This window comes from Sardina pilchardus, chromosome 3, assembly GCF_963854185.1.
Source record: "Sardina pilchardus chromosome 3, fSarPil1.1, whole genome shotgun sequence".
Taxonomy (NCBI): Eukaryota; Metazoa; Chordata; class Actinopteri; order Clupeiformes; family Clupeidae; genus Sardina; species Sardina pilchardus.
Window position 1 is genome coordinate 27,700,585 of NC_084996.1, and position 20,716 is coordinate 27,721,300.

The 20,716-nt window shown below is 43.9% G+C and overlaps 1 protein-coding gene across 2 annotated transcripts; it reads left to right on the forward strand.

Annotated features, from left to right (window-relative positions):
- Nucleotides 1–148: 148 nt before the first annotated feature.
- On the forward strand, nt 149–19,398 carry carhsp1 (calcium regulated heat stable protein 1). Of its 2 annotated transcripts, none has more exons than XM_062532655.1 (4): nt 149–330; nt 13,808–14,049; nt 15,434–15,556; nt 18,580–19,398. In XM_062532655.1, exons 2-4 carry the CDS (start codon nt 13,859–13,861, stop codon nt 18,740–18,742), a joined length of 477 nt encoding a protein of 158 aa, XP_062388639.1. In that variant the 5' UTR covers nt 149–330; nt 13,808–13,858; the 3' UTR covers nt 18,743–19,398. The 2 variants fall into 2 exon arrangements, with proteins under 2 accessions (XP_062388639.1, XP_062388640.1); XM_062532656.1 differs by lacking the exon at nt 149–330 and adding an exon at nt 601–757.
- Nucleotides 19,399–20,716: the final 1,318 nt, after the last annotated feature.

Sequence of the window (20,716 nt, forward strand, 5' to 3'; positions counted from 1 at the left end):
TGACCTAGTCACACAATCCCCTTTGACCAAATTAAGATCTAATTTTCATCTTAATAGGTATTGTACGGTACATTTCCATCATGATGTCATGTTTCAGATGAAGATAAACACGCCCCCTGGGACAAGCGCAGGTTCAAGACAAGCCCCCTTCCCTTGGTTTATCAGAGCTGAGAACCTAGAAGTCAATATTTCAGACAAGCTTTGTTTATTCTACACGTTGCTACAGAAAGCAAATTTACAGCGCGCGCGCTTGATGAAGAAAAAGAACACACTTAAGAAGCAAAATTGTTACATTTGTGACAACTATTGTTTTTAACGCAGAAGTTGCAGGTGAGTGATGCCGTGCGAGCAAGCTGTGAAATCAGTACGCGCTCTCAAAAGTGAAAGTGATGAATTGTCCTACTAACAACAAATAACACATAGGTTACGCTGATGTAGCTTTTGCGATTGCTAGAAAGTTGTTTATAGGAGTTAATTGAAATGCTAGTCTGGTATAGATAGTGTGTTGATTTACAACTTCGACTTCACAGTGTGGACGTTATGATAAAGTGTAAATAGAGGTATCGAAACTGAGAATTTTCTACCCGTTTCCTTTCACACGCAACTCTCTGAGACTCAAGTGAAATTCCAATGTTTCCTGAGTAGAGAAATTCGTTACATTTGAGTTGCCGATTTGCGTAAAAGGTGTGGTGCTCTTCGAGCTCTCCGTACAGTGATTGCTATGGTCCTGTCGAGTTAAGGATGACCTGTTCTGGAGGTAGGCTATATTTCATTTACAATTAAATATGGTAGCCTAAAATATGGGTTCGTCTTAGTTTAGTGTCCCATTTGAAGTTAGTTTATGTATAGTTTAGCCTTTTTATGTGTGTTGAAATCGGAATAAGAATAGTAAGTGTTCTGAAAGCATTGCAGTGGAACAGGTTTTCCCTTTTCATGGAACGTCAAAATAGACATGAAAGCACGTAGTTGTAGGGAAGGTTAACCTTGTGACCTCCGAGTAGTAATGTACGTGCGTAATGTACGTGCATTTTCATTTCTGATTTGTAACCTTACGCGCTACCATTATAATCGCGCTGTGTCTTCCTGTTGTTTTCATCCCCACGATGAATCAATATTCTCTAGTGATAGGGGAGTTCACCCTCATCAGTAGCCTATTGATTGCGAACTGTTCTCTTGGTAGAATATCTATGGTAGAACGGGAGCACGCAATTGTTTTGAGTTGTAAGGGTGAGAGGTCGGTGTGCGAGACGTAGCCTACATATGTACAATGACTTTTACAGCTTAATCATTCTCCCTGTCACGCGAGGTTAAAGACAAACAACAGAAGGAGGGGGGTCGGTTGTCATCATCACCAGTCAACAGATTTGTGTCACTGTAGTATAAGCTGCAAATTATCTCTTTGTCCTTATTTTTTCTAATGCAATGTGAAAATTACAGAGGGAATGGAATTCCCTGGCCTCTTTCAAAATAAGGTGTCGCGTTACACCCTGTACATTAGGAAGAAAGTGCCTCTCATTGGGCGGCTGTAGATAGTGTGGGCCTTTAAAGCCCCCCCTTACTTACCCTGAATAGAAACAGAGATAAGAAAAGCTTTGTGATACCTCTACCTAAGTATCTACTACCTTTGTAGTTTCTTTGGAAAACGATGTTGAGTGCCCCGAAGAGCTGATGGAAGCAGTGAACATGTTCATGTCAGTGTTGATGTGTTTCAGTTTGCCAATGGATTTTTTTTTTTTATGTTTCTGGTAGCATTCAATGTAAAATGTAAACAATTGAAATGTGACAAAAACGTGGATCAAGGACTCCTGATGCACAGAATATATAGGGACATTTTGAAATATCCATTTCTCCATCAGTAGTGTAGCCTACTGTATATTGGACTATTTTGCACAGTTAGAAACATGCCCTCTACTATAGCTTTAGTTGTGACAGGGTCACATGTTGCTCCGAGGTCGGGGTTCTGCACAATGCTTGGTCTCATGCCAGAGACTCTGAACAGCAGTGTCTGAATCTTAGAATGTCCTGCTGGTTGTTGTCTGAGTAGTATGTTTTGACCCTGTGGCAACAACCTTTGTCACAGCATGAGTTTGTCAGCTGACTATTACTCAGTGTTCAGAAAATCCAGACAGTGGCTTTTTTTTTTTCTTTTAGTATTATTATATTTATACATATATTTAAACATTTTTGCAATACAACTACGTTTATTTTCCTTCTTTTTTGATGCTTTTTCCCAGAGCAATGTACTGTAGGCCTACACATGCCAGGGGGAAGTCTCCCAATGCAAAGTGCCTTGCTCAAGGGCACAATGGTGGCTGCTGGGAAATGAACCCACAACTTTTCAGGCTACTGCATGCTATCCCAGAACCCTAGCCACTATGCTACCAAGTGATGGTTATTGAAATGATGTACAACACAGTGTTCTCATTAACACATCTTGATCTTGTTGTTTCCGTTGCATGATGTGGCTTGCCTTGGCGAGTCATGCATGTCATGTATCGCAGCCTGCATTATTACGTGCATAATAGTTGCTTGCACTTAGCTTTATTCAGGACTTCAGGCAAAAGCTATCAAATCTACGTCTCATGTCTGCGGTTGCCAAACAGTTGCTACAGTCTACTTTTTTTTTTTTTACCCTCAGGCCAGCAGTTGTAGAATTAGGTGGACTGATGCATGTGGAATCACACAGAGCTGAGATTGTGTTAAACATTGAAGTGTTAAGTGTAAGAGAGAGAGAGTGTGTGTGTGTGTGTGTGTGTGTGTGTGTGTGTGTGTGTGTGTGTGTGTGTGTGTGTGTGTGTGTGTGTGTGTGTGTGTGTGTGTGTGTGTGTGTGTGTGTGTGTGTGTGTGTGTGCGTGTGTGCGTGTGTGCGTGCGCTTTTAATATATCAGCTATAATGTTTGCCAAGAAAATGCAAAGATTGTTAATTGCACATTGGTTGGCCGCCTCCACACAACACCCCCTATCTGCACCCAGCTAAAAAAGCGCCCTGAAGGGAAGAGCAAATGAACACCCTGTGCAGTGCGCAGACCCGACAAGACGGGGCCATTGTTCTAAGGCTGGAGCTTCTGCTATAGAGTTAATATTACAAGTAACCATTTGAAATGCTAATGCCAAAGCACACTGTTGCACCGTTGAAAGCACCTTTGTGAGTGCACAATAGATGCCTTCTATTCGTATCAGCCTTGGCGGATTGCGCCTCAGAAGTTGAGTGCGGCGCATGGGTTGGTGAGTCAGACCTTTTCGTTAGAACTGCCTGGAAGGATGTGCACTTTCCCCCTTGATGCTGAGTTTGTATTCACTCAGCTGATATTACCCATAATGCACTTGGTTGAGCAGAGGAGTAGGCAAATATCGAAGGCTATTATTCAGATGTGTCCTTTTGTTCTTCACAACCCTACATATGCTTTAGGTTGTTATTACACTGGACAAATACATAGATGAAACATTTAAAGAGTTTAGAAGTAATGTTTAAACGGGGTGATGGCTTTCTGTTTCTGTTGTACTTTGATTAGCAATGTTCTGAAAGGTTTTGTCAATGCTGACCTTGAGCTGTAAGAATTCAGGTGACATAACATTCGAACATAACTCCCCTTATCTGAGGGTAAACGATAAGGCTATCAAAGATGTTTTTTTCTTTTTCCTGTTCAAGCGAGATTATGGCTACTAATGGAAATTCATCATATTCAAGAGGGTGCTATAGGCTACCCAGGAGTACCGGGTGAGCCTCCAGGCACTGTACTTTGCCTTGGGTGGGGGTCTGTCTGTCAATATTAATATCCTGCCATAATTCAGGATGCTTTTATGAACGAGTGACGCACTGAGCTTGTCTGTTGAGCTTTCAGAGGCAAACCATACTGTGCCCTCCATCTCATGCAGAATCAAATGTCTGACATTTGGCATCTAGCCTCCCAACACTGTAAACGAATGCTGGATTTTTCTGTTGTTCTACATTGCACAGTCATGCAGAATGTTCTAGATTGAGCTCTTTATAGTTCAGTGTGTTGTCCTGCTTTCACTAGAACAGTGTCTCGTTGATGATTATGCCCCCTGTATTAAGTTGTGTGTGTGTGTGTGTGTGTGTGGATACAGTAGGCGAAGGGAGGTGTGTGTGTGTGTGTGTGTGTGTGTGTGTTGCATGTGTGAAGTTAAGAGGAAGTTTCTGGTGCCCTTTTGATTAGGTGTCTCTGCGTGGTGATGACTGAACAGGATACACCTACCCGGGGGCCGTTTGTTCCAACCTTGGCCTTTGTCTCTCTGATCGCTGCACACTCCCTGCATGTGATTGGGGAAGGTTGTTTTGTAACTTTCCTCTCTTTTGGATGGCAAAGGGATAGGCTAACCTAGTGAGCATATGGTGTGGCGCCATGTGACTGGGATTTCCTTTCCACTGCAGTCCTGTGTTGGCTCTCAGTTTACTGCTACAGTATAGTGGTGTGTGTCCTCTTTGTGTTTCTTCTGGCGGGCTGTGTGTGTGTGTGTGTGTGTGTGTGTGTACCTGCATGTGTGTGTGTGTGTGTGTCCATGTTATATAATATAGTTCTGCTTTCATTGTTTAATCTCTGTCAAAACGTTTATAAAACTGTATGAGATGCCACCTCTTCAGATTTGCATTCTGCGTCACCACCAGCCCTCAAAAGAAGAAGTCATTCACATTCAAACACATGAAGTGGCTTATGCTAATTGGTTTGTAAGGCACTCATGGTTAAATAATACAGCACACGTGGCTCAAGGTATTTGAAACAAAAGTTCCACACATAAATATGATGAATTTATTATTAATATTTATTAAATTATTAAAAGCCAGTATAATGGAGGAAAAGCAAAATGTGGTGTGAGTGTTTCTAGGGGTGTCAAACAAGCCAAAATGTCGAAGGAGGAGAAGACAGAGTGAGCTCTGCAGAACCATTTCTCCTCCAAGCCAATCAGGTTGCACTCAGCACCGGTGCGTCCCCAGCCACGGCGCTGCAACAAACATGAGAAGAAGGGGGCGTGGCTGTTGCAGACATGACCGTATAGAGAACGAAAGTCTGGCATCATGAAGAATTTTCTTTTTTTCAGGTGTCAGGTCTAATAAAGTCCATGTGACAGACAATAATGTCCTGGAGAGCCTTGGGGTTCCTATGTGTTCCTATATGTTACTTCCTATACATTATGCGTAATGTACATGTTAAAGCCCTGAACATTATGTCAAAGGCCTGGGCAGATAATGATAGTAAATCACCCAAGCGAAGCATTTAGGATTTAGGATCCGATGAGTAGCAAGTACATTCATGGGAGGGCTTGGTGGGAAGCCTACTTTTTACTCTAATTTCAACACAAGCTGGATTGAGTAAGTCACTCCTCAGTAATGAAAGACATCATGGAGACTACCGTTTAGAGTAGTTCATGGAAAAGTGGACTCAGAGACACACATGTGTTCGACCCAAAAACTTGTTCTGCAGCAGGGGCCAATTTTCCTCTCTGCCTCGGAGGCCTCCTGACCCAGAGCCTGAACAGAGCCTGCATTCATGTTGCTCCTGTAGTCTCCCTGTGAAAATGTCAACAGCTAGCTTTTGACTTCAGTGTCTCGGCAGTCGGCTCGCCCTAAAGGGTGTGTGTGTGGGTTCCAAGGAAAGCGTCTCTTTTTTGGAAATGTCAAAGTCTTTATGCGCCTGCCCTATTAGATTAGCCCCATTTGCTGAAAAAGCCCCGCTCTGGGAACACTTCTTACCGGAGGAGGGTGGGAGTGCTGGCTGGCTCAATTTATCAAATTTGAGCCCCTTAATGTGCATTGATTTAACTCTGCATCCAACATGCCGTCAGACAGGTTCGGGTCATTAGGAACCAAATCAGTCTTGGTGCCTTACAGTGTGTACCTTTCTGTCGACTGAGACCAAGTTAACATGGTATCTCTTCCGCTAGTTTATTTTTGACGACTATTGGACCAGATCCTGACAAGGTTCCCACGGGCCCTTGACATTTATGAATGTTTGTGGATTAAAGCAACACAATGTAGTTTTTTTTACCTTAGAGTAACAGCTTCTGTTTTTTAGTGTTCATACCACACTAACTTACAACAAGGCAAATTAAGTCTGCTGACATTGCTGATATGCCCCCTGGAATGGCCTGGCACTATGTGACATTGTTGTGGCGTGTAGGGGCATAATCCTTTTTGTCCGCTTCAGACCAGTTGATTACCTCCTTGGCACTTAAAATAGGTAACCAGTATGTTGAAAATAAATGAAAAGGGCAATTCTTACATTACTTGGGTTGGGTGAGGTTACAAGCAGTGCTGTGCAGTTCGAATTTAATAGTTCATAAGGTATGGAAACCCTGTCCTGACAAAACAATGAAATGTCCAGAGAACACATAGATGTAAAGAAACACAATAGTTTGCTGACCTCAAGAACAAACTCTTCAAATTCAATTTAGTGCTACACTGACTCGCAATATGGAGTCTGACATTACTCATGGGCAAGCAGAATGCACACTGGGTACCCACAGTAGGCTGAAAATGGATCTCTGGTGGTATAATCAGCGAGCTACAGCAAATGGTTTAGATGACAACATGAGGAAGCACAGTTCTGTTCTAAGGATTATCACACACCGTTAACTCCTCCAAAAAGTGACCAGAAAAGAACCATGTTATTTGACCAACACCTGGGTCCAGGTCACTGCCTGACTGCCCAGCAGTATTAACAGTTATGGAAGTGCACTCGTATACAGTACACCACCAGCTCACACATTCAAACACCGCTCTGGAGCAGCATGGCCACTTGCTGCATGGGGCCCATTTACAGGCATCATAGGTGGGCTCTCCTGAGGGTCACCAGTTTCCAAGGAGCAGCCGTTGAGCTCCAACAAAAGAGCCCGAGGAGGTGATGAGCATGGCCTGTGGGAGTGCTGCTCTCGTCAGTGCTGCAACAACCTGTAATTGCTTTAGGTATTGTCCTCCTGTGCAGTAGCATCATCCACCCACCCACCCTAGCCTGATAGCCATACTCCAAATTCTATTCAGACTTCGCGACCTCGGATTTTATGGGCTGGGCTAAGTTTGTTCTGGCTTCCAGGCTAAACACCCACCCCCCACGACACCTCTATTTTCCATCTTTGGAACACCAGCTGTGATCTTGGCAGTTGAGAAACTCGAGGTGCATTCTCAAAGGCAGTGTTTGTTTTGAACATCTACATGCAAATGTGTTTTCCCCTGTGTCCAGTTTGTTTGATCTGAACTGTAATCTCCGGTATGGCGTCCATGTTTGTTTGCCGAGAACTACTCAGATCCTTTTGTAAATGTTTGCTATAAACTCAACGCAATCAAAAAACAGGTGTTATTTTGTTACTCCTTACGACATTGTTTTTACAAACCTGGATTCCCACAGTAACCTTGTTTCTTACTATAACCAGGTTATTTCAGTAACCTTATTCTCACAGCAACCTTTTTCTCCCGGGCTAAGCCATCAAAGAGAAATTTGTCCTTGATACAGGTTGATGCCCCAACCAGTCTATTCCTCACACAGGTTTAACCAGCGTTTATGATGTTAAATGTGTATAACAGCCATCATTACGGAAAACCCAGAGGGCAAGCCCATGGCGATCCATAGGAACCATTACACTGGTAGCTGTGGATATCTTCCCCATGTCCATGCACGTCCATAAAGGAGTCGGTTCTTCCTCTGATAGCCTCTTGTACTGGGGAGTAAGTGGAGGAAATACAATTGCTATCGACTGTATGTGGGCTTGATGGGGTTAGGTTTCATTCAGGACATTCTTTCTACGACACACGCAAACAGGAAGGGTGGCAAAGAAGTTTCCTTTCTCTGGGTTAGTGCAGCGCGAGGGTCTAATTTTAGAAACTTTTTTTTCCCCACATGCAAAAAAGACCACTATATTCTAGTATTATCAAGCACATACAGTGCATCACCTGTACACATCACCAGTAGATGTCATATAGTCCCATTCGACGTTCTGTTTGAGTTCACATCGCTTACGCTGTCGGTTTTCTTTTTTTTTTTCTGGCCTGAACGTGTTCCAGTGAAATCTTTATTGGTGAGTGTATGTGCCTGTGCCTGTGCCACTCTTGACCTCCACAGCTGCACAAAAGCCCTTTTGGTTACATTGCAGTGGCACGTATTGTGGTCCAGTCCCCCCCCCCCATCCCCCCTCCCCAATTGTGCATGAGGTGAGGGTCGGCCAGGCTGGAAGGTGTTCTGCCGCTTTGCGCGTTTACGCTTCGGTTTTCACCAGCACTCTGTGGTGAGAGGGCTACTGGCAGCGGTGGAAAATTCCGGTAGTGCCCTCACTGACCTACCGTGCTTTAGGGAGGCCTAGTGACCTCTGTGAAAAGGGCAGACGCCCTCACAACTTAGACTAGCTTCATGCTGTCTGAAGGAAGCTGTGTAGCATAGTATTACAGTAGTCTATTAGGTCATCTTTGATGTCTGAAAGAATGAAGAATAATCCCCTGTGTGCTTATCGGTATAAGGGAGCTGTTGATGGTAACCACAGGCACAATTGTGTTTTGGCAATAATTTGTAAATGTTTGCTCTCGACAACTGGTGCCTTGTTATCACTTGTTTACATCAGAAAAGGAATGCAAGGCATGTCTGTTTGGAATTTCTTCAGGAGTTAGGTGTGCAAAGCACAGCCATTTCCCTTCCTTCCAACTGGTAGCTTTATTCTCATTTTAAACTTTCGTTGTTGCAATAATTCACTCACTCACTCACTCACACTCACTTACTTACTTACATGTACTTACTTACTTACTTAACACCCCCCCCCCCCCCCCAAAAAAAAAGTATTTTTGTTTAAAATGTATTGTTTGTGGCACATTTATAGCACAATATTAACGATGATATGCATACTATTAACTTGGTATAAACAGCCTCCATTGCTGCCATGACATGACGCTATCTAGACATCTGCTGTTTGCAGAAGTGAATTATGAGCCTGGTAGCCAGCCTGTCTGAGTGGAATGTGTTTCAATTGGCATATCATGTGCTTCATGTAAATGCTTAGTTTAACAAATTATTGAAGACTTAGATTCATCAATCCCATTGCTCAAAGGCTATAAGGCCACTCATTATATCACAGTGAGTGAGTTAAAGTGCCCTCTCACAGTCAAGAAGCCTAGAACTATCTGCATACATGTCACATGACTGCGTTGAGGCAAGGATAATTGTCTCGTCAGGTATTTTTGCTTAATAAGTGAAACGAAACTTGAAAAAAAAAGAAGTCCTCTGTGTCCTCTGTGGTACAGTACAGTAGATACAGCCATGCTTTGTTTATGAACAGTTTATGCATTGTCAGTAACGGGAACAGTGTGTGATGCACGTGGTGGTAGTGGCGGCACTGTAGCTGAAGATTGCTGTCCAGGCTAGATGACCGGTTTGTTTGACTTTTAGCATCTATGAATAGCCTATAGGCTGTCTGGCCGTGCTTGTGAAAATGCCTTTGTATGGCTTTCATTCATCATAATTCTGTGGAAGTTCCAACTTATTGGTTAGACTCCCTGCACTTTTGCATATGTGGTGCTCAGACTTCTGATGATCTCTTACCAGAGGTCATGTGAGTTGGTAGATATGAACGTAAATTGAATAAAAAATATATTAAAAAAACATAAATTAAATAAAAAATATAATGAAATATGAAGTAAATGCCATACGTTCCAGAAATGTGGGCATTTCATTCCCATTTTGCTTCCCATGATCCCTTCTAAGGGCCCTAATTGAAATGCTGGGCAGAGTGCAAAGTAAATTTATGAGCAAAGTTCTCGTGCTTGAACTAACATCATCATGTGGCGTGAGACCACTTTTAGCTGACCAACCGCTGTTTGTGCTTAGGATCTTTCTCGTGGTATTACATTTGCAAATAGATTATGCATAGTTATAAAGCAAGCCTTAATTAGACTTAAGAATTTGCCCAGCATTTAAATTAGGGTTCAAGGTGTCAATATACAGTCATTGGTCTATACATGTTCTGAATGTATTTCTCTTGTTCTGCCAAGTTGCAGAATGTTCATCCCATGAACATGTCTACATGTGGACTTTAAGCCCTATTAGTTTGATATTTTCCATTCTTGTTTGTTTCAGTTTATGGATTATTAACAGATGAACTATTAACAGACAGTCTTTGAGGCATTGTGCTGACAGACCTTTTTTCAGCTATTTACGCTTTAAAAAAGATCATTTTGATCTATTTTTTTTGCATTATTGCTTTTGTTTTTATTGCATTTTGCATGCAAATTGTTTGTCTTATTGGTCATTATGGGGTTTAAAACAAGATAAAAACTATTATTATTATTATTATTATTATTATTATTATTATTCATAAACATCCACTATGGCCATCACAAGTGGGCTTCCTTTGGGAGAGGCAGGCCATTAGAATGAGCTGAAGGGCCTGAATGGCATGCCAGTGATGCCCATCCATCCATGCATTAACTCAAACTGGGAAGACAATGAGATTGCCAGCATACAGTACTTGCAACCTGACCCCTGAAAAGGCCTGATGGTCTGAGCAGAGTGGTCCGAGTGCAGCTTGGGAGGCAGCGATGGGATGGGATGGGATGGGATGGGATGGGATGGGATGGGAACTCTTTTCTTCTGCCTCGGACAGGCAGCAGAGGGGCTATAAGTGGAGAGAGTGATGCAACAAACGCAATTGAGGGTCGAAGAAGGGGGGGGGGGGGGGGCTATTCTCTGGTGCTTGTGTGTGGTGTCCAGAGGGAGTTGGGGGGAGGTGGGATGTGGGAGATGGGGGATGGGAATGGAGGTGGAATGACTCTGGAATGGGGTTGCCATGACGCAGGCGAACTACGAGTGTTCCAAGCAGGGTCACGTGTCACAGAACATGTTCTGGATGTGGTGGTTGCTGTGTGATGCGAAAAACAGGAAATGAAAAATCAAATCAAATCCTTGGCAATCTGTAGTACTTTAAGCAGGCACTGACAGGACTGACGCATACGGTGAATTGAACAGCTCAGTTATTCAGTGGATTTGCGCTCTGTTGGTTCTTAATCATTCAGGTGTGTGTGTGTGTGTGTGTGTGTGTGTGTGTGTGTGTGTGTGTGTGTGTGTGTGTGTGTGTGTGTGTGTGTGTGTGTGTGTGTGTGTGTGTGTGTGTGTGTGTGTGTGTGTGTGTGTGTGTGTGTGTGTGTGTGTGTGTGTGTGTGTGTGTGTGTGTGGTGTATTCATCTCTGAGACATTGCTGAGGAGCCAAACAGATGGATAGCTTTACTGGATATTCATTAGCTCCTCCTGGAATGACCTCTAGGGTCGTGACCTCCCTCACAGGTTCACTGGCCCCATCCTCCTGTGGTTCAGAGGTCCTCATTAATGTGTACATCCTACTCAGCCCTCTACTCAACTGTGCACAAGTGCTCTTCATCACATGCTTGCAGCTGGAGATGCACCAGTGTGTGTGTGTGTGTGTGTGTGTGTGTGTGTGTGTGTGTGTGTGTGTGTGTGTGTGTGTGTGTGTGTGTGTGTGTGTGTGTGTGTAATATGTGTTTTATTAGTATTCCTGTGAATGCTTTTGGCAGTAGAGAGACAGAGAGAAAGACAGAGACAGAGAGAGTGGGAGAGTTCTTCCAGGAAATGAGATCTGTCAGTGAGTGTTAACAATGGCAGATTATCGCCAGCAGGATCAACATGGTGAGATTACATTACGGGGGGAAATGGAGGACTTCTTCTCCATTGGCACCCTCCACTGGGACGCTGCCTGATGCAGGCTGCAGGCTGTGCTTTATGAGTGCGCATGGAGCCCTCATGGAGAGGGTGTTTCAACCACACACACACAGACATGCACACAGACATGCACAGACATGCACACAGACATGCACACACACACACACACACACACACACACACACACACACACACACACACACACACACACACACACACACACACACACACACACACACACACACACACACACACATCCATCTGCTCGATTCTCTAGAATCATTGGTTGAAAAGTTGATTATTAATAATTAAAGAGGGAAAACATTTGGCGCCAGTGAGCCAAGTAATTTGCGCTCCATACTATTGTTAGTGTGTGTATGTGTGTTTGTGTGTGTGCGTGTTGAGACATTTCATTTATCATAGGGACATGGTTCCAAGTGATCTCCCCCAGATCCAAGGTATACAGCAGGCTATGCTGCGAAACATCACCAGACAGCCCTCAACTCCCTGAGGAGATTGAGCAATATCCGTCATCACTAGTGAGAACATGACATTTGTTAAACTGAATTTGGCTAATAATAAATTCCCAGTGCACTCTTCCTCTAGGCCGGGTGGACCCTGCCTGACCTGCCGGCGAATTTGGATTTCGCTCGGCAGCTCAGGCTGGAAACCTGCACGTCTATCTCCCCTGCTTCCTGTCCACAACCTTTGGGTCCAATCACAAACTAGCTTATCCAAAAAGACGCACCGGATCGTTGGTCTGATTGGTTGAAGGACTATCCGAGCGTACGGAGTCATTTGAATGAGGCCCATTGATCAGGCCTCTTGTGCAGTAGAAATAAAGCGCAGACTCCCCATACTAATTGTTGTGTATGAAGCTATTACACACACACATTCAACCATAATACTGCCTTTACAGTAAATACCTGACAAAGGGTTCTTGTTAACGAGCTTGCTGCTCCTTTACTAACTCCATTCAGTCGCGTTACAACCATCTCATAACATCTCAATGCGCATGTCTCTATCTTACAATGCTATCAATGCGCAGTAACCATATAAGGTGTAGAACGGGAACACAACATATAGTGCATGAATTTACTACATACATAACACTAATTTTTTATCTTAAAAGCTCGATTGAGCTATTGAGCTCATATATGGTGATAGCCAGACTACTCCTCCATTCTTTCCATGGCTTTGATGCATGTAGCAGTGATGTCATGATACCAACATTATGACCTAGATTGAATAGATTACAGATGACATATACCGTAAATTTCCAACTATTAGCTGCGGCTTATACATTGATTTTGCAAAATTTCTTCAGCTATGAGGTTAATACACAAGTGGGCAGTTAATATGGTATTAATATGGTTTTGTATAAAACACTGCCCTGTGGCTTATACACAATGTGGCTAATACACAGGAAATGACTGTATAGGCCTAGATGATTAAAGCACCGTTCCGATAATTTCAGAGTATCGTGATGCCATTAGTGTGTGAGTGCATTGTGTGTGCTGCACTCCTGATGAAGACTGATTGCTACATGGTCGGTGAGCTATTAGCTGTGTGACTAGTCCCCTGTGGGGGTGGAGGTCGTACTCCAGGTGCCCTTGTTTGACCTTGCCTGTGACACTGCCTGACCTTGCCTGTCTCACTGTTGGGACCTGGAGTGGTTTGGAGAGGCGGTGACATGCTGTGAGATTTTTAATGTTTTATAACCTATTCGAGTTTGTTGAAATATATTTTTTACCAGACTCTTTGTACAAATCTCAAAACCCCATCTGAAAAATCCTCAATGCCTCATATACACTGCAATAGCACCACTTTCTCAACTCCGATAGGATTGCATTGTTTTTGTATAAATCACAACACAGAGTGGTACGTAAAGGTGAGGTGATGAAAAATGATTATATGCAAAACAGGAAATGTGTTTGTATTGACCGTATTATTGTGACCCTCCATGACGATCAAATTTCAATAAAAAAAATAAGGGATCGCAGTCACTATAATGGGTTTGGGTGATGCTAACTGGTAATTTAGTGTAATCTCTCTCTCTCTCTCTCTCTCTCTCTCTCCCTCTCTGTCTGTCTGTCTCCCTCTCTGTCCATCTGTCTGTCTTCCTCTCCGCGTCTCTTCAGGGTCCTGAGGTTGCTAGAAGCTAACAGGAGGGAAGTTGTGCCGTTGCAGTCATGTCCACAGAAGCCACGTCTCGGGGGGCTCGCTCCACCACCCCTCCCCTGGATGCGGGGTCGCCCCACTCGCCCGTGTCCCCCAGCTCCCTGCGCCTGCCTCCGTGTCGCCAGAGGGACCGCTCGCCCTCCCCGATGAGGGGCCTGATCCCCAGTCCACTGCCCACGCGCCGCAACCGGACCTGCTCGGCGTGAGTGTGTTCTCTCCCTCTCCCTCTCCCTCTCTTTCTCTTTTTCTCTCTCTCACCTACTCCCCCCTTTCTCTCTCTCTCCCTCCCTCTCCCTTTCTTTCTATGTTTCTTTCTCTCTCACCTACTCTCTCTCTCTCTCTCTCTCTATCTATCTATCTATCCATCCATTTCTCTCCCTCTCCCTCTCTTTCTCTTTTTCTCTCTCTCCCACCTACTCCCCCTCTCACCCTTTCCCTCTCTCTCTCTCTCTTGTTTTCAATGATGCTACATGGTGCTAGATTTTCCTTTCTCTCGCTCTCTCCTCCTCCGCCCTCTCTCGGTGCTTTGAAATGTCATCCCTCACTTCACGAGGCCTGTTTTCATTTGAACCTGATGGCCAAGATCAATAGAACAGCAAATCTATTTTACTACTCTACCATTATGCAGTCTGTCTTTCTCTGCAGTCCACCCAGCGGGAAAGTAGACAATGAACAGGGTCATATTTACAGCTGAACTCACTTACTTCGTGTCCAGATTGACTCTCTCAGTGACTCTCTCTCTCACTGGCAAATTTTAAAATGCCATCTATGATATGATTTAAGAAAATATGGGTCTGTCCAAAATGGAAGGCTGCTGCCTGGCTGCCTTCAGCTGTCTAGCGTGTCGCTTCCCTTAGCAGACGTCCCCAAAACGCAACGTTCGACTGCATCTTTCAGCTGTCGCCAATTACCAACAGCTGCTCGTTTAATAGAAGTTTGTACGTTGAAGGCAGAGCAAAGGATACATCTACGCTGCCTTCAAAGTCTGGCCAAACGAAGGCAGCATTTCATAGCAATCTTTTATTTCGGACATGCCTCGATGCCTCGCTGCCCCTGAATGCCCTGTTAGAAGGCAGGATTTGTTCCGTTTCGGACACAGCCTATTTCTCACTGTATGACGGCGCACAGCCTGACCTTTAGCCTGGCAGTTACACAAGTGCAAACAATTCACTCTTTAAAACGTGTCTACACAGGAACCCCTGGCACACACATTCACACCTGGAGCGTTAACGATACTTTGCATCACCCAACCCCCTCCCCCACCCATCAACAAACACAAACACGCTCGCCACGTCTCCATGGGTTTACTCAGAGTGGTTCGCACAGGCTGTTTTCTCTGGACGCTGCCTCTGAGAGAGGCCTTTGTTTGTGAGTGCTCGGCCCACATTATCTCGCTGCAGCTTGGCCAAGGACCATTGTTTACCCAGCAGTGACCACTCATCTGAAACGCCAGCGCGGCCAGCGAGCGCATTCTCTGGAGCGACTCACGCTCAGTCCTTTCTAACGGCCGGCCTCTCTCCTCTTCCCTCTTCTCTTCCTCCTCCTTCTCCTCCTCTTCCTCCTCCTCTTCCTCCTCCTCATTACAGGGCCGCCCGTGCTGCCGAGGGACCCTCGTTCAGCGGAGTCTGCAAGTGCTTCTCACGATCCAAAGGCCACGGCTTCATCACGCCAGCCGAGGGAGGCGCTGACATCTTCGTGCACATCTCCGAGTAAGCACACTGGAGGGGCACCAAGGGGGGGTTGATCGATGGGCGGAGGGAGCAGGCAGCCCAAAGCGCTGCCAAAAAAAGGGTACCCTTAAGGTTGCGTAAGTGTAAGGAGAGACTGTAGAGATGGGGCTGGCACGCTAGAAGCTTCATGCGCCTCAGGGAATGAAGTCTCCCTTCTCTGCCTGGCACATTAATTGCTTTAATTCATGCTGAGTTTAATAGGAACCTATTCCCTCTCCACTCTTGAACTACATGGAGCATTGGTTGCCCCTATAAGTTTAGGATAAGACTAGGGCTGCAATAATGGATTGATTAATCAATTAGTTGCCAACTATTAAGTTATAATGGCCAGCTGTTTTGAAGGAAAAGGAAAGGACAATACCTCAAAATTCACTGATTGCAGCTTATTTAACTTTACTTAATCTTTGGCTTGAGGACATTACATTGAGCTTTGGGTAACACTGCCATTTTATCGATCAAACAACTGATTGATTAATCAACAAATTAATGAATAGATTAATGGACTATGGAAATAATCGTTAGTTGCACTTGCAGCCATGTATTATACCTTTTGGAAGTAAGGACAGTAACACTCACGGTCTCGCGTATTTAAACAATTACTTGAGACTGGCCTCTGTTGATGCTTGTGTAAAAAGAATATGCTCGTGTTGATGTTATGTGGCAGGTGCGTTTGTCCAAAGCGATCATACCTGTAGAAAGCCTGTAAGTGCGGCTTGACCCTGGTGTCATTCCTCCAGCACGGCGGGGGTCGGGGATCACTTGGTGTCAGGAGCATCATGGTGCTCAAGTGCTGAGGGGTTCAGGAAGTGGCGTGATCAGCTCTGCTGAGAGACCTCCAGGTGATTAGACTCGGCCTGGTTGCATGAAGGCATGGGGTCTTGAGTGGAGGGGGGAGATTAGGTAGTGGTGTTGTGCGTGTGTGTGTGTGTGTGTGTGTGTGTGTGTGTGTGTGTGTGTGTGTGTGTGTGTGTGTGTGTGTGTGTGTGTGTGTGAGACGCACACTGGCTCTTGGATAAAGATTCTGGAGATGCAGGCTATGTGGTATATAGTTTGAACTGTGTTCATGTCAGTAATGGATTGTCAACGTGGAAGCCACTTACAAGAGTGTGGGAGTGCACATGTGTATGCGTGAGGGTTGGGGAAGAGTGCATGTGCCCTTAACAAGAACTGCGTAGGGATGGATGTAGAGAGTGCTGAATGTGTGTGTGTGTGTGTGTGTGTGCGTGTGTGTGTGTGTGTGTGTGTGTTTGTGCGCACACACGGAATGGCTTTGTTCTAGTGGGTCCTTCACGACAGTCAGAAGCCCATGAGCCTTTGAGTCAACAGGTAGGGACGGCGAAGTGTGTGTGTGTGTGTGAGTGTGTGTGTGTGTGTCTGTGTGTGTGTGTGTGTGTGTGTGTGTGTGTGTGTGTGTGTGTGTGCACGTGTGCGTGGGAGCTGCTTTTCTCTACCAGTGAATGCAGGTGATGACAGATGTGTGGGAGAGTGCAGGCAGGTCCTAATGCTTTATGTGAGGGGGAGCAGTAGGCCCTTTGAGCCGGAGACAAGAGACAAGAGAGTAGTGGAGCCAGAGACACAGCACTCAGAGAATCTCCCATGGAACTGTATGGGGTTAGTTCCTAACACAAATCTAGACTGGCACTCGTCGACACATACACTGCCTCTTCTGCCGCCAAAAGTTGACGTGAATTGTGCCAATCATGTGGTATGTTGTGAATACATTGTGCTAAAATCAGTACTACCTAGTTTGAGTTGCTGCAGACAACAGCCAGGGATAGGCAGTATTTCCGATACTACAGTATTTTGTTTTTGAAATACATGTATGTTGTCATTTTTATTTTGTTGAAGAAAATGGCTTCGTATTTTATATCAAAATACTTCATAGGCGCGTATTTTCGAAGTGCAAAACAATGAATGCAGCATCTGACTGGTGCTGACTTTGTAATTTGTCCAGAGTTGTTGTGATCAGAACATTGAGATTCAAAAAGATGATCCAGTGCAAGATAAGTCCACTGCTCTCACACACACCGACCTCAAGTTTCTTGAGAACTTTATTCATCCATTTGGAACACGTGGAACCGGTTATGTGGTTGCCCTGCAACAAGTTGCCCCAGATGTCGCTTAACCAATACAATGAAAAAATTAATTTAATTAACAATTTGCCCAGGCTTGTGTATGCGTTGTTGTTGTTGTTGTTGTTGTTGATCATCGTAATATTGCTAACTTTAATCATCCAATCGGAACACCTCCTGTCTGTCCCACCCTCATATAATGGCTCCGACGCCCATGCACTCACTCACATTTTGGGATAGTGTTCTAATATTAGTTCTGGAGTGATGGTTTCTCACTGAGGAACCTTGTCCTTGACTATCTGTCTTTTGTGCACCTTTCTATCACTGTGTCGGAAGAGGGGGGCATACTTTAGAAATGATAAGTCCTTAGATATCGTTTTGTTCAGTTCTTATTTTCACTGGCCTCCAAGTAACCACAAGTGAACTAAATGTCACACCCACGTCGAAGAGTGGCATAGTTCTCATTTTTCAGTTTTTTTCAATGCCTCTGTTGTGCACTTTTCGATCCCATCATATTTTCTGTTGAGCCAAGGTGATAGGATGGCCATGGGATTTGATTTTACTGCAGTGGAGAAAACAGTCTTCTTACGTTGTGTCATATTTTAGGAGAGTATAAATTGTGGGAGATACTCTAGTGCCCTTGTGACACTATGAAGTAACACAATGAAGGATTACCCTTACCCTACATTCAGTTTCCAAGTGCTGGATACCAATTTAGTGCTAAGGACGTGCCCAATTTGTGGACAGATATTTCTGGTCGAAAAAGCAAAGCTACATGGTGCAATACCAGATGATCTGGGCGTGTGTCTTTATTTAGAGATCCACTTCTGCCAATTACAAGCCCACGTATCATCGAAATGAGCTTGAAGAAAAAGAGACGGCTTCATGTTGCTTTAACTGTCCTGTTCGGTTTCTGCTCTGTTCCTCCAGCATCGATGGCGAGTATGTCCCAGTGGCAGGAGACGAGGTCAGCTACAAGCTCTGCTCCATACCCCCCAAACACGAGAAGATCCAGGCCGTGGACGTGACCATCACACACCTGGCCCCCGGCGCCAAGCACGAGACCTGGTCTGGGGCCGTGGTGGACACATGAGGATGCCCCCTAGTGGTTGACGGGAGGAAGCACACCTTCCTGGGAACTGCCAAGTGGAGTGGTCTATGAGTGGAAATCCGTGTGGGTTGGGGTTGATTTACTTTTGCTGTTTGTTAGTTTTGATTTTGTTTTGTTTTTTAACCCACTTTCCTGAAGGGAAGGGAACACTGATTGGTTTAAAGATAGGTGGTGGTGTTATGTTTCAGATATAAGATATTACCCTGGCAAAATGCGAACAAAAAAAGCTTTTGTCTTGTTTTGAGTGTAGTTTCAATTTTGACATTTTCCCTCCCTTGTTTAGCAACAATCTTGTCCTTATTATTACAGTTGTAATGCTACTGAAACAAACTTACTTGTCAGCTCTGACACTTAAGATGGATGCTTCATGACCATTAGTGATGTGTGATCTTGGTTTCCAAAGAGGAACAGTTATCCAGATTGTATTGAGGGTATAACGTGTTCTCGAAATGTTAACTGAAACTGTAAAAGCCTTAAACTTTGATCTAGTACAGATCCAGCTTTAGTGATATAGCAATGGATTTGTTTTTACTTCTTTTTCAGGGATGGAAAAGTGATTAAACACATGACATGATGGTGGACATGTATAATGTTTGAATTTAGTTGAAATAGTGTGAAAATACAGCATCTTTAAAATACTTGCTTAGTGTTACTTGTGTGTTTATGTACTCTTTTGGTTCAAATCAATGGCTTACTGTAGACTATTTTACTTTTCTTTTTCCTGTTTTTGATTTGTTTTGACTTCTGTGAAGTGACTTTGAGTTGAAAAGGCTTAACAATAATTAAAAATAATAATTCAGTCACAGAAATAACCAAACATTCAACTTAGATTATTCAAAATTACATAAAGATTTATTCCTCTTTAGAGAACATACAGACGTTTCTAGACAACAATACCTCTAGAACTATTTCTTGTAATTACATTGATCATTATGAATTTTTAAGTTCACATAACGGTGTAAACAAACATAGCAATGCTGTTCTTCATCTTTGTTAATCTGTTAACAGGTAAATCACAAATCTCTATATAATACAGATTCCTTTTAATTTATAGGACAATAAAAGACAGGCACACCTAGATGGCAGCGTACTCTGAATTGGCGAGCCGCTATCTGGTCAGTCCTTGCAACCTACGCACTGGAATATCTACCACTCCAACTCCCATAGGCTAAAAGCGATGTCCACAGAGCATTCCACCTGTCCACAAACATTTACAAAACATTTAAGGAGGCATTCAAGAAAGATAAAACATGGCTACCTTGCACTGCACACTGACACCGAGACTTACTGTAAGCTCATCATGAGAATATGCCGTGGCAGAGGGTCACTAAAACTGGGCATGACGTGCTGTTCGGTACACTGTACATATACATATATATGGATATATTCCTCAGCGTATAGTCTATAACAAAAGTGCACCGTTCTGTAGATTCATAACTAGTTTGTACAGGCTTGAATGAGCATGGGGGTGGTTGAGAAATGGCTATTGTTATGGATTTTCGTTAACCATTAAAGGGACTGTAAAGTAGGCGGAATCGTAAGGGGGCAAGAAAAAGTAAAGTATATTTGTTAAAATGTATTGATGATTCTGCTAATATTTGTTTTAGAATATATTCACCACAGAATTATCTGTCCACTCACACTTTTAATTAATTTTTGTTGTCAGCGCATCTAGACTAGATCAATGCCAAATACTCAAAAAAGAAAAAAACAAAAACCCAATGCAGCGCTTTCATTAAAACAGGAGAATCACCCCATTGTAAGACTGCATCGTCCCACTCCCCCACACACGGTCTGACCTTGGAGACTTCAAACAAGTTCACATTATCTGGGAAATCAGAAGGATTTTCTCAAGGGTAGAGGGGGGGGTCATGTTCATCTGTATTCCAAGCTAAGCATAAAGCAAAAACAGAAACAGGATACAGGATTGCCATGTTGATTTAAGGGTTTCTAGGC